The sequence below is a fragment of the Anomaloglossus baeobatrachus genome, chromosome 1 (genome assembly GCF_048569485.1).
Source record: "Anomaloglossus baeobatrachus isolate aAnoBae1 chromosome 1, aAnoBae1.hap1, whole genome shotgun sequence".
NCBI lineage: Eukaryota > Metazoa > Chordata > Amphibia > Anura > Aromobatidae > Anomaloglossus > Anomaloglossus baeobatrachus.
Window position 1 is genome coordinate 505,742,150 of NC_134353.1, and position 14,469 is coordinate 505,756,618.

Sequence of the window (14,469 nt, forward strand, 5' to 3'; positions counted from 1 at the left end):
TAAGTAAATTTTGACAAATCAAGGACAGCTATTAGATCTATCAATTATAATATTTACTGCTACTTGAGCATTTTTTTTTTTGTCCAAGTATGTCCAGGACACACACCCACAGAAAAACACATTTATTAAAATGTACTTCTTTTTCATATGTTTTAATCAGAAACCCTTCTCGTTTTAGTGATAAAGGGATTACAGTCATGGCCGAAAGTGTTAGCACAAGTGTTGAGCGAGTAGTAAGCTATTCGTACTCGCTATGCTTTTAGCGAGTACTGTCCGCTACTCGCATGTTCGTTACAAGTAGCAGGCACAATGTAAGTAAATAGGAAATACTCTCTAAGTAGCAAGTAACCCGAAAGCCGTACTTTTCGTGTGAGTAGCGAATAGTACGGCTTTCGGGTTACTAGCTACTTAGAGAGTATTTCCCATTGACTTGCATTGTGCGTGCTACTCGTAACAAATATGCGAGTAGCGGGCAGTACTCGCTAACAGCCTAGTGAGTACAAATAGCTAACTACTCGCTCAACACTAGTTAGGACCCTTGAAATTGTTCAAGAAAATTAACTTGTTTTCCCCAGAAATTAATGCAATTGCACTTATTTTGTTCTACACAAAAAATAGAGGGAAAAAGGCAAATTAGACGTAATTTGACACACAACCCCAATTATGGGCCTGTCAAATTGCTGGCACCTTTACAAAATTGTGGGTAAACAACTTTATTTCAAGCATATGATGCTCGTTCTAACTCACCTGGGGTAACTAACAGGCATGGGCAATATGAAAATGACAGCTGAAACCAGATAAAAGGGGAGAAGTTGACTTACTCTCTGAATTGTGTGTCTGTGTGTGCCACACTAAATGGGGACAACAGAAAGAAGAGAACGGTCAGAGGATTTGAGAGCCAAAATATCAACATGCTTCATGTTCCTTTGTCCATGGTAAGCAACATAATCAAGAAGTTTACAACCCATGGGACTGTAGCTACTCACCCTGAACGTGATAGGAAAAGATTGCAACCCAGGATAGTTCAGATGGTGAATAAGCAACCCCAGTCAAGTTCCAAGGAAATTCAAGCTGTCCTGTCAGCTCAAGGTGGATCAGTGTTAGTGAGAACAATCTAACAACATTTGAATGATATGAAACACTATGGCAGGAGACCCAGGAGGACCCCACTGCTGACAGACCTAAAAAAATACACTGCAGTTTGCCAGAATGTACGTCAGTAAGCCAAAATCCTTCTGGGTAAGTATCTTCTGGACAGATGAGACCAAGAGGGAGCTTTTTGGTAAAACACGTCATTCTGTTTATCAAAAAAGGTGGAGGTTCAAAGATGTTTTAGGGTTGTTTTGCTGTCTCTGGCATTAGGTGCCTTGGCTGTGGCAAGGCATCATGAAATCTGAAAATATCCAAAAGATATTGGGTCCTAATGTAGTGCCCAGTGTCAGAAAGCTGGTTCTTCCAGCAGGACAAGAACCCCAAATATATTTGAAGAAGCACCCTGAAATGGATAGAAACAAGGCTCTGGAGAGTTCTGACCTGGCCACCAGTGAGTTTGGATCTAAACACCATTGAACACCTGTTAAGAGATCATAAAATTCATGTTGGGAAAAGGCGCCCTTAAAATATAAGAGATCTAGAGCAGTTTGCAAAAGAAATGTCCAAAATTACAGTTGAGAGATGTAAGATGATTATTAATTGTTATAGGAAGCGACTGATTGCTGTTATTTTTTTCCAAAGGGAGAGCAACCAACTATTTAAATTGAAGGTGCCAACAATTTTGTTTGGCACATTTTTGAGGTTTTGTCTGAAATTATATCCAATTTGCCTCTTTTTATGTTATTTTTTTTTTTTTTTTTTTTGTTGCTCCAATACATGCAAAAGAAATGAAATAAACGTGTATAACAAACGTGTAATTGCAATAAGTTTCATGGAGAAGTCCTTCATTTTTTGGAACAATTTCAAGGGTGCCAGCAATTTTCAGCCATGACTGTATTTGTTGATAAAATTATGAAGAACTATGTAAAAGTAGAAAAAGAAACATTGCAGGTAATATGCTCTTTGTGATTTGCATGTTGTTGTTCTCTCAGAACTATAACTTGAACAAGAGAGCCAAAGTTGCCCCGATTTTCTAATATACAGCTTGGTCCTCAGTAATGATTTCATAGCCTGTTGATGCAAGGTTGTTATAGGTTATTGCCTTTTGGGGCCCAGAGAAATATAAAGATTCCTGTGAGTTATAAACCCATGGCTATCTTACTGACTAATTGCACTTTTTTGTTTTATTTTGTTTGTTTTTATTATTTTATTTATTTTATTTTATTATTTATTTTATTTTGCTTATTTTTGCTTATTATTTTGTTTAATTCTGCTTGATTGTTCAAACATTTTTGAAACACTGTTTGCATTTTTTTTCATATACCCACTCTTTTTGCTATGGAAAAAGGGCAATCACAGTGATCCAAAATATATCCAGCATGAAAAGATTAAATGGATTTCTCCATAACTTTTCCTGTCTAAAAGATTTTGGATAAACAATTGTTTCTTCATTTAAAAATAATGTATTCATTTCTTACCTATATAGCTTAATAACTGTTGTTCTAAGTTGCTTCACACCACCTATTGTCCACCAGCAGGATTCCCTATCTCTGGCCAAACATGCGCAGATGATATCTGTTGTTTAGCCGATGTGGGAGTGCAGGCATAGCTCTGCGTGGATCCAGGTAGACAGCGATATTCTCACAGCATAATGTGCTTCACTCCTCCAGGATTGACAGCCAGCTGTTATGAGCAGCAGTAATAAAACTGCTATGTGACAATTAGAATTCAAAATGGAGTAGAGAAGGGGTTAAGGCCGCGCATCAGCCAAAATAAAGATGTGGAGATGATGATAATAAACTACGGTATCTTTTTATTCCATAGGTCTACGCGTTTCGAGGTGAAAACCTCTTCCTCAGGACCAGTACATCAACAGAGGTACTTCTGTTGATGTACTGGTCCTGAGGAAGATGTTTTCACCTCGAAACACGTAGACCTATGGAATAAAAAGATACCGTAGTTTATTACCATCAACATCTCCACATCATCATTTTGGCTGATGAGCGGTGTTAACCCCTTCTCTACTCCATTTTGAATGTTCATCCATGTGGGGCTGCAGCAGACGCTAGTATCTCATACGTACTAGTGGTTGTGACTTTCACAACCTAATTCGGTGAGTGTATATTCCTATATACCGTACCTATCCATCTGGTATTACACTATTAGCGCTCCTTATTTTCAGATTTGCATGTGACAATTAGAGCAATTATACGTGGCTGGCAGACAGCATTGTCCTATAAATGTGTCTGCCTGTAGTATGGCCAAGAGCACTTAGTGATCCGTTCTTCAGTAACTGTGACTCCTGCCTTGTGCTGCACATGCCTAAGTCATACAGATAGTTGTTATAGATTCCTGAATGGCTGTGCAGTACAAGCCTAAAGTCTCTGCCATACTATATACATAGAATAATACTGTCTTCCAGCTTCATGTAAATGCTCCAATTTTACACATAATGCTTTGATTACTGCTCAAAATGGTACTGTACATGCTTTGGTTGCCGGTCTGACTGCCTGCTGTGAGAATGCCACTATCTATCTGGACTAGAGTTGAGCGAGTATCTAACTATTCATACTTACTATACTCATAACGAATACTGACAATAGAAAAATGTTTTTCCAGCATCACATCCAAATGATAAATTTTAAAAATTAATTTGTATTCCATAAAATTAAAACCAACACTAGGCTGGATGGACATCCATAAAGTATAAAAACCTTCTTGTGTGTTTAGAGCCTAATTAACTACAAGTGGATAAATTAACACTCCCCCAACAGAGTTAGGACGATATATTCGGTTTAACTGAGCCCAGCTGCAGTAGATTATGGGAGACCGAAAGATGTTGTTTTTTTTTTTTTTTCCTCTGTCTCCTATAATCTACTTGCTGCTGGACTCTGTTAAACCGGATATGTCGTCCTAACTCTGGGGGAGTGTTCATTTATCCACTTGTATTTAATGTGTCCCATTCTAGCATAAGACTAAGGCGGGCTTTGCACTCTACGACATCGCAGGTGCGATGTCGGTGGGGGTCATGTCGAAAGTGACGCACTTCCTGCGTCGCTCTCGACATCGTAGTGTGTAAATCCTAGATGATATGATTAACGAGCGCAAAATCGTCGTAATCGTATCATCGGTGAATTCCATAATTACGCTGACGCGACGGTCCGATGTTGTTCCTCGCTCCTGCGGCAGCACACATCGCTGTATGTGAAGTCGCAGGAGCGAGGGACATCTACCTGCGTCACCGCGGCACCCGTCGGCTTTGCGGAAGGAAGGAGGTGGGCGGGATGTTTACGTCCCGCTCATCTCCGCCCCTCCGCTCCTATTGGCTGCCTGCCGTGTGACGTCGCCGTGACGCCGCACGACCCGCCCCCTTAATAAGGAGGCGGTTTGCCGGCCAGAGCGACGTCGCACGGCAGGTGAGTGCATGTGAAGCAGCCGTAGCGATAATATTCGCTACGGCAGCTATCACAATGATATCGCAGCTGCGACGGGGGCGGGGACTATTGCGCTCGGCATCGCAGCATCGGCTTGCGATGTCGTAGTGTGCAAAGTACCCCTAAGAGCTCTTCTTGGACTCAAAACGCGCAAGACTTTTTTTTTTAAACTTTATCGATGTCTATTGAACCTAGTGTTGGTTTTTATTTTATGGAATAAAAATGAATTTTTAAAATTTATCATTTGGACGTAATGCTGGAAAAAACTTTTTTCTATTGCCGGATTTTGCCTCTATGAACACAGAGCTGACCTTCTTGCACCGTCCCTTGGTAAAAGGACCCAGGTGATGCAATAATCGGGTGAGCTGAAGAATTGACATTATATATATATATATATTGCTCATAACGAATACTGTCTAATACTCGCTTGTGGATAAAAAAAATCCAGCAGTATAAATAAAATTAACTTTATTTCATATTCTTTAAAAAATTCCAAAAAAAGGGGAAGTTTTTTGTTTGTCTCTCCAAATAACACAAAAAATAATGTGTATCAATAACTTTCTATGATTGTAGAATGTTATTGGCATATATGGAAATTATTGAAAAAGTAGTCTGTAGCATATGATATTTGATTAAGTATTATGATGAAAAAAATTACAAAATATCAAAAATTACAAGTAAAAAAAGTTTTATATCAAATAAGGCATATGCAAATTTGTTACTACTATTTCCTGTTACCTCATTTCACCTCATAGCCGGTATTAAAAGGGGTTCTCACATGAGAACAAGTAAGCTATGAGTAAGGACCTGTAGTCCGAAACGCGTAAGCGTCTTCTACAAAAGTGCACCTTGTATGGTTTTTATGGCTTCCCCCTTTTTTTTGGAATTTTTTAAAGAATATGGAATAAAGTTGATTTTATTTATACTTCAACCGGACAAGATGCAGGATTTTTTTTCTCCACAAACATGTTTCTTGGATTGCCTGATATCCTTCCTTGCACTGCCCGGTTTTAATTGGATGCAGCGAAGCACACAAAAGGAAACTGGGTGAGCTGATAAAAAGTACTGTTTTCTGTCTAATACTTCCGTATTCGTAGCGAATGCAAGTCTATAGGGGAAAAACTCGCAATCTAACGAGTAACCTGAAGGCTGTACTTTTCATGCGCGTAGTGAAGAGTGCGGTATTCGAGTTACTCGTTTACATTCCGAGTTTTCCCCATTGACTTGCATTGCACATGCTATTCAGAACGAATACGCGAGTATTCGACAGTACTCATTATGAGTATAGCGAGTACGAATAGTTAGGAACTCGCTCAACTCTACTCTGGACCCATGTGTGCTTCCCATCTACCTTTTAACTACAGGGATAATCTGTACATGCTCTACCATACCGGGAGAACCCTGCTTATGGACAAAATCAGTGATGAGGAGCAAATAAGACGACCAGTGATCAGGGGGCTTAGAAAAATTATGCATTTTTGGAAATTCATTGTATTTGAAAAATGTTTTGTTTTTCCAAGATCTTTCACATACAAAGAATTTGTTATAGTGATAAATCCACTTTAACTGGTTAATATATATTGTAACTACATTGTATTTAGGATTGCTGGGCAGATCTATAAGCTCCACTTACTATTATGCTTGTGTGCATTCATTATTGAGATGTACTGTCGTTTTTCCGCTTCTTATACGGTGTGCTTACAATTTTCTTGTCATGATAATGACTACGAGTATGTCACTCCTGACCGGAGTGACAGGCATTCCTATGGTCCTCATACTGTAAATCCGTCCATCCTGCTTTTTTCCATTGCCGTGTACAATTAGGAAGATGCCACACTTTTTGTTTTTGCCGTCTCGCATCTTTAATGAAATGTGTTCTGCTCTTCTCTACTGATGAATCTTGTCAGGTTTATATTATCCCATTGTGAATGTGTCATTCTGCCACATCGACTGACTTTCACACGGAAATGTTACATGCTCCCGTTAATTCATGTTACTTTATGTGCCAGTGTATTATAATGCAGATTATTAGGATTTCTATAGCTTGTTAACTGTTAGTAGTCTTGTATGTAAAATGGCCATTGTCACATGTTCTATAGTCCCAGAGTGTGATGATGCCTGGAGGTACTACTTTACCGTGAAGACGCATCATGTTCAGTCACTTTCTTACAGCCTTAAACACAGCAGCAAAGATCTAACACTTTCCCATTGTGCCCAGATCTCGTTTTTGCTCTTTTCTTTTTCTATACTTTCATTTTTTATTTATTTTTTTTACTTTAGTCTTTTTTTTTTTTTCTTTTGGAGAACTTGAACCTGCTATCACTTGTTTAATATACTGCAATTCTATTGCAGTTTATAATTAAAAGAATGTCCTATGAAGCTAGGTTTCACAAGAGGACTAAGATGGCAGCCATGGGGGCCTTCATCAGGGCTCCGGCTGCCATGCCAACCCATCAGTTCTCCATGAGGTGGAGGGGCGGCAGAGGAAATAGGAGTTATGCGGGGGGAGACAATGGAATCCTATGCACCTCTGATCACGTGACACAATCTTCATTCCCCTGAGCTTACTCCATACATTGGGGGACCTGATCTAAGACGTATGTCTTATGTTGGAAAATCCTTGTGCACAGGAGTGTTGTGAAGCTATAGGCACTGTGCGCCACTATATCTTGCTCCTTACAGCACTATATTATAAATACAGTGTTATTTCTCCCTTCTGTAATACGATATCTAGCGGTCACATTAGATAATATGAGTACTCTATTGTAGAAGCTTCCTTCCAAAAAAACCCCAAATGCCATTACCTCCTTTCCCACTGATTCCCCCTCGCCCCCCCCCCCAATAAACACAGGACACCTGCTTGGATAAATTTGCCAAATTGGCCCTTTATTACACAAATAAAACAGTAAATAAATTTCTTTAAGCAAGATAGGTTCTTGGAGCTCCAAAATCTAGCGGACGCTCCCATAATATTGCTAAAACCATCCGGTGTTGCCCCCAGCCGCAAGCATCAGCTCGGGGATTCCACTTACCAGAAAACCATTTCCCTAAGGGTAGGATTCCACTTGCGAGAGACTCGAGCGTATCTCGCATCACATTACTCAGGATGGACTGCCTCTTTCCCGACGGGAGCATCTCGGCTGCATAGAAATAGATGCAGCTGACCCGCTCCTGTCGAGAGAGAGGCAGGCCGTCCAGGGTGATGCGATGTGAGATAACATTCGAGTTTCTTGCAAGTGGAATCCTACCCTAACACAGACTCCCAGTGGATCCCACCCTGGAGAGCCCCAAAGTCCGCCAGATAATTACCATTCCAAGAGGGGGAAAAAGGAGGGTGTTACCATCCACCTGATTACCACCACCATTTTACCACCAACTCCAAGAACCCACCTCACCACTGCCTGCCGAAATGACATGAACAGTTGATTAAATGCAACATTACATTCCTAACAACCCACACACCATCTTGAACATCATTTTGTTTGTTGGGTTTTTTTTCCCCATGGCATGTGAGAGTTGAGTAGTTTTCAAGTGATACTCGTAATCAAGATGACAGTCCATGGATCCTGAGTTCAGGGTTGAATCCTATAATAGAGTAGAGATTTTTTTTTTTAAGTGACTTGTCTGTCATCAACAAGTGATGACAGAGCACTTCAAGTGGTTTGCTTTGTGTTGGGCCTTCAAGTGACCTCACTCTGGATTGTGGTATATGAAGCAATGTTTATTTGTATATATGGTTAAAGTATTTTAGGAACTGGTTTATTTTTGAAGCGTTGTTGTAGCCATTCTATCCAGTCAAGCCAATTACCATTTTAATAACTGATTTAGCCCTGAATTTATTGACAATCATGGGGTTAAAAAAGATATAACGGCAGTATAACCCTTACACACTTGACTATACATTTTATTTTCTTATATTTAGGTGCTCCAGGTATAATTTCATCACCTTATGCAGGAGCTGCTGCATTTGCCCCTACTATTGGCTTCCCTCAGGCAGGTAGGTGTACCGATCCTGTCAAGGCATGCTGGGAGTTGTAGTCTCACAGCGGACATATGTTCTGTTATAAGGCAGTATGGATCTCGTTTAGCATTCTAGCATTTTTTTTTTTACTAAGAAACCTTTTTTTGCATAAGGTCTCTGTTGTAGATTTGGCACTTGGCCCTATCACCAATAAATAATCTTTTAAGAAATGTGTAATGCAGATGACTCGTACGTAAATTCCCAATAGAATTATCTGAGATTTTCTAATCATAGTCAGGATTTAAGACATTGGGCATAAAGGGAATTTGGTAAAAATTATGAGATGTAAAACCATTAGAATTTTTTTTAAGCATTATACATAAACTTTCTAATTCAGTAATCTGTTTTTGTGTTGTATAACCAGTTCTTCTCATGAGATCACTATTGGATGTAATCACTTTTTTTTGTGAATGTGTATTTTTTTTTTTAATTTTATTTTATAAAAAGATAAACTTTAAAAATTTGGCTAGGGTTAGAAAAAAGGATTTGTTTTTCTCCAAACACTCTTCCTGTGGAATTTGTCTAGTATTGCTGCTCCTCCCTGTACAAATTAGGGTTTAGCTGCAATACCAGATATAGTCCTTGGTCATAGGTGATGTAGCATCTGGAAAGAAGTGGACATTTTTTGTAATCCTGGGAAAACGTAGTACTATATTGCCTTTTAATTATTCTGCTTATTTATTTCTGTTTAAGGACTGTCAGTCTCGGGCATACCAGGTGCTCTTGGACCTCTTGCTCTCACCACTTCTGCCCTCACTGGACGTATGTCAATACCTGGCATGACTGCTATTCCAGGACACTCCGTTTTATTAGTCAGTAATCTAAATCCTGATGTAAGTCAGATGTCTTTTAAACTGTTTACTTTAAAAAGTCACCAAGGACCATACTCCCTCCCTCATACACTTTAGATATGTGTTGGTTGATCATTCTACAGGCAATTATATCATCAGTCCCTCCCAAACATAGGAGCGATTGCTCTACCGAGTGCTCCTTTGTAATCTGCCAGCGACTTATCATGGAATACAAAAGGTTCGGCAGTCTGAAATTGGACATGCCGAATCCTTAAGTTCCCCAACAATCATCTATCCAACAATCAACGTAGGATAAACCCACCATTTGGGGGATTTAGTCTGATCATGACTAGCGTCACTATATGTTATCTAGGTTTGTAATGTACAACTGGCACTCGAAATTATAATCTAGTTTTATTCACTTCTTTAAGACATCTTTGACTTTATGTAATAAAAAGCAGATTATTGGTCATACACCCCCAAGAGCAGTGGTAGAGACACACTATATTTTGGAGAGTATAAACCCTTAAAGGATTATAGAATTCTGCTCTGACATATAAAGTAAAATCTTAGAGAGACGCCCCTCTATGATCTCCATGTAGGTATGTCCTAATAAGGCTCATGCATGAACAATGTTCTTTTTATTTTGTTTTGTTTTTTTATTCAATCCCTTTGAGTGGAATTCAGACATTTTTGAAACACAATCTAAGTGCAAACCAGGATGTCCATGAACTCAGCGACTCGCCTATACCTGTGAGTCTATTGAGTTTGGATGAGGAGACCCGTGGTCTGTTTGACCATCAGATTGTATTTAATGGATGCCTGAATCGAACCTGGCTGTAAATTGCATTTTAGGCTATTTGTTTTCAAGTTTGTGTTTCATATCTAGTAAATTGGTTTTGCTAAACTGTCTGTCTTTTTTTAATAGGTTATCCTACCCCATTGCCTATTTATCCTGTTCGGTAAGAATTTTGTTCTTTATGTAGAATTATTCATAAAATCATATTACTACTGATGAAATAAAAGTAACACTGAAGGTTAAATATGAATGTCTGACCATGTCCTAAATAGAGCTGGGAAGAGTGTAAGTCACAAAATTTCTTGAGACCCATGGAGTGTAAAAAATTATACAGAGGTCATTGATATTTCTCGTAAGCAAAAAACCGACGATGTTTCATCAGAGTTTGATCATTGTGTCCATTTTTACCATCAGAGTTTTATCAGTTTTTTTTTCTTTTTTTTTTTTTTCCCTCTCATGTGGAAAACGAAAACTGAAGGAAGTATCTCAACCTTCTCCTGCAGTCTGTTAAACAGACAGCACCTGCATGATGTCTGAGTGCTATGGTTTTTTTTAATTTTCTTAAGAGCCCATAGACTTGCATTGGTGAGTTTGATTCTTGACTCGCATCAAAATCTGATTTGTCTCTGTGTTTTTGTATGGACCACTTGGTCCACAAAAAACACAACACAAATAGCACAATAGTGAAATACACAACACGAATACACAACACGAATAGCACCACAGTGAAATACACGGATAGCAGTAGAGTGAAAATGAGCTCTGTTAAAAACCCAGATAAAACTCATTCAAGAAATACTGATGTCTGAAGGATTCTCAAGGGTGTGTGCACACAACATCTTTTTCAGATGGATTTTGTCTAGAATTTGCCTGATAAAATGCGCAATAAACGTTAAAAAATAATGAACATACTGTCATGTCTCCACCGGAGTCTGCTCCTGCGACTTCTGCTTGGGTCACCAGGCGCCGCCATATTTTTAAAGTGGGCAATGCTGGTGATATGGGAGGAGTCAGTGCCAGTGGCTAAGGTGGGCGCAGCTTCCGCCCATTCACAAAGCTGGGTTTCCTTGGGACCTGCCGTACCACTGACTGACTGTGGTGGCATGTGTCTTCCAGCTGAAGTTACCACCTTTCAGCTACAGCCAATGGGAAGGCACCACACACTTCTTTTTCCCCCTCCTCTCTGCTGGTTGCCGCCAGATATAGTCTTGTAGTACACTGCTTTTCTTTTGCGTTGCACCCTGCTCCCGAACTTCTGATCCCCTAGTTTTGACCTCTGCCTGCTCTCTGACTACTCTCCTGCCTGCGGTGTTTTGTACATCGCTACCATCTTCGGTTTGACCTTGGCCTAATTTCCTGACCTCCCTCCTGCCTGTCGATTTTGTACCTTCTGGTTTGGACCCTACCTGATTACTACTCTTTCCTGGATTGCAACCTTCCATAGGCAGCGATCTCCTTGACCTTGTTGTAATTCCAGATCCCTGTACAGGGGAAAAGGGTTTCAGGGTTCTTGGGATCCTGCTGAGTGGGCGCCTAGCCACTAGTCTGTGTGTGACAGCCATCCTGAGTCTATGATCCCAGTCAGACATCACACATACATATAGCAATGTAAAAACGACTTGCTGTTACCGGACTATTTTTTTTATGCGGCTTCTGCTTGTAAACCGCTGCTATTTTATACCTGAAGTTTAAAAAAAAAAAAAAAAAAAAGTCTGCCACAAAAATGGCTAAAAAGATGACAAACTACACCGCCAGCATTTTCCTAAAGCATCTTCTGCTTCAATAACTGGGGGATACACCAGCATTAATAAAATATTGTGTGCACATACCCTAAAGTACATGGATTTACCACCATCACTGTAGTCAGGATCCTTCTTCTCGGAAAAATCAGGTGAAATAGGTACTGGGATTAACAATTCATGCTGATTTGTTCAATGACCTATTCAGGAATTTCTCTTTTTAAGCAGTTTTCATATATTTTGTAATTTGCAGTGCAAGAACCTGCTCATTTGTGTATGCGTACACTATTGTATATATCTGATGATTCTATTTTCCCAATCCTTTAGGAGTATACGGGGATGTTCATCGTGTGAAGATTCTCTTTAATAAAAAAGAAAATGCGTTGGTGCAGATGGCGGATGCAACTCAAGCACAACTTGGTGAGAACTTAAAGGGTTCGTCCGGGTGTGTATGTGTATATTAACGTGTGTGTGTATATAATATATATATAAATATAATGTGTGTAGATATATATCTGTATATCTATGTGTGTGTGTGTGTGTGTGTGTGTGTGTGTGTGTGTGTGTGTGTGTGTGTATATATAGTGTGTGTGTATATATATATATATATTATATATAATATAATATAATATAATATAATATAATATAATATATAATACATATATATATATATATATATATAATACATATATACACACACACATGTATATATATATACACACACATACATATATCTATATATATATACATACATACACACACACATAGATATACACACACATATATATCTATCTACACACACACATATATATCTATCTACACACACACATATATATCTATCTACACACACACATATATATATGTGTAGAGATATATATATATGTGTATATCTATGTGTGTGTATATATATGTACATGTGTATATATATACATGTGTGTGTGTATATATGTATTATATATATATATATGTATTGTATTATATATATATATATATATATATATATATATATATAATATAATACATATATATATATAATACATATATACACACACACATGTATATATATACACATGTACATATATATACACACACATAGATATACACATATATATATATCTCTACACATATATATATGTGTGTGTGTAGATAGATATATATGTGTGTGTGTAGATAGATATATATGTGTGTGTGTAGATAGATATATATGTGTGTGTATATCTGTGTGTGTGTGTGTATAGATATAGATATATATCTGTGTGTGTGTGTATGTATGTATATATATATAGATATATGTATGTGTGTGTATATATATATATATATAGATATATAGATATATAGATATAGATATATGTGTATATATACATATATATGTGTGTATATATACATATATTATATATGTATATATATGTATTTATGTATATGTGTGTATATATACATATATTATATATGTATATATGTATTTATACATATATTATATATGTATATATGTATTTATGTATGTGTGTATATATACATATATTATATGTGTATATATATATGTATTTATGTATATGTGTGTATATATACATATATTATATATGTGTATATATATGTATTTATGTATATGTGTGTATGTATATTTATATTATATATAATGAACTACATATACAGCTCTGGCAAAAATTAAGAGACCATTGCAAAATTGTCAGTTTTTTTTATTTTTCTCTTAATAGCTATATTTTTGAGTAAAATGTAAACTGTTATTTAATTCTATAAACTACTGGCAACATGTCTCCGAATTTCCAAGCAATACATTTTGTATTTATTTTCTGAAAATGAGAAATGGTTAAAATAACAAAAAAAAAATTGCCATGCTTTCAGTCCTCAAATAATGCAAAGAAAACAAGGTCATAATCATTTAGAAACAACAATACTAATGTTTTAACTCAGGAAGAGTTCAGAAATCAATATTTTGTGGAATATCCATGATTTTTAATCACAGCTTTCATGCGTCTTGGCATGCTTTCCACCAGTCTTTCACACTGCTTTTGGGTGACCTTATCCCACTCCTGGTGTAAAATTAAGCAGTTCTTCTTTGTTTGATGGCTTGTGGCTATCCAGCTTTCTCTTGATTACATTCCAGAGTGTCACGCTGTACAAAGGCTAGTAAGACGTAGTACAGCGTAATCCCCACTAGGTGGCAGCAGAGTAGTGAAGGAGAGACAAAGAAACACTGTAACGGAAAGGCAGCTGAAGTACAGCGAAGTAACTTTAGCAGGCAGTTAACAGGCAACCAACCAGGGGGCAATAGTGTAGTCAAACAGTCAGGGTCTAGCCAGGAAAGTCGAGTCACTGCAAAGGGAGGATCAATATCAAAGTCAGAAAACAGAACTTAGTCGGAAGCCGGGAGATCAGGTATGCAGAGGGAAACAGACAGGAGAGGGAAATCAGGGACTGGGACAGGCAGACGAACGGGGGAGGGTCAAAGTCAGGACACAGTAGCAGGGAGGCAGGACAGATCGGGAACACTCTCACTAGAACCAGTATATAAGCTGCAAAGCAGAAATATCACTGGCACTGAGCCATAGGTAGAGAGACAATATATAGCGTCCTG

General features: G+C 38.1%; 1 protein-coding gene across 4 annotated transcripts in view; it reads left to right on the plus strand.

Moving 5' to 3' along the window:
• PTBP3 (polypyrimidine tract binding protein 3) overlaps positions 1-14,469 on the plus strand; it is a 241,291-nt gene that overhangs the window by 209,738 nt on the left and 17,084 nt on the right. For all 4 annotated transcript variants that reach the window (XM_075315982.1, XM_075315989.1, XM_075315975.1 and 1 more), the window contains 4 exons: positions 8,449-8,523; positions 9,241-9,380; positions 10,267-10,300; positions 12,204-12,296. In XM_075315982.1, the coding sequence (XP_075172097.1) occupies positions 8,449-8,523; positions 9,241-9,380; positions 10,267-10,300; positions 12,204-12,296 (342 nt within the window). The remainder of the gene's footprint in view (positions 1-8,448; positions 8,524-9,240; positions 9,381-10,266; positions 10,301-12,203; positions 12,297-14,469) is intronic.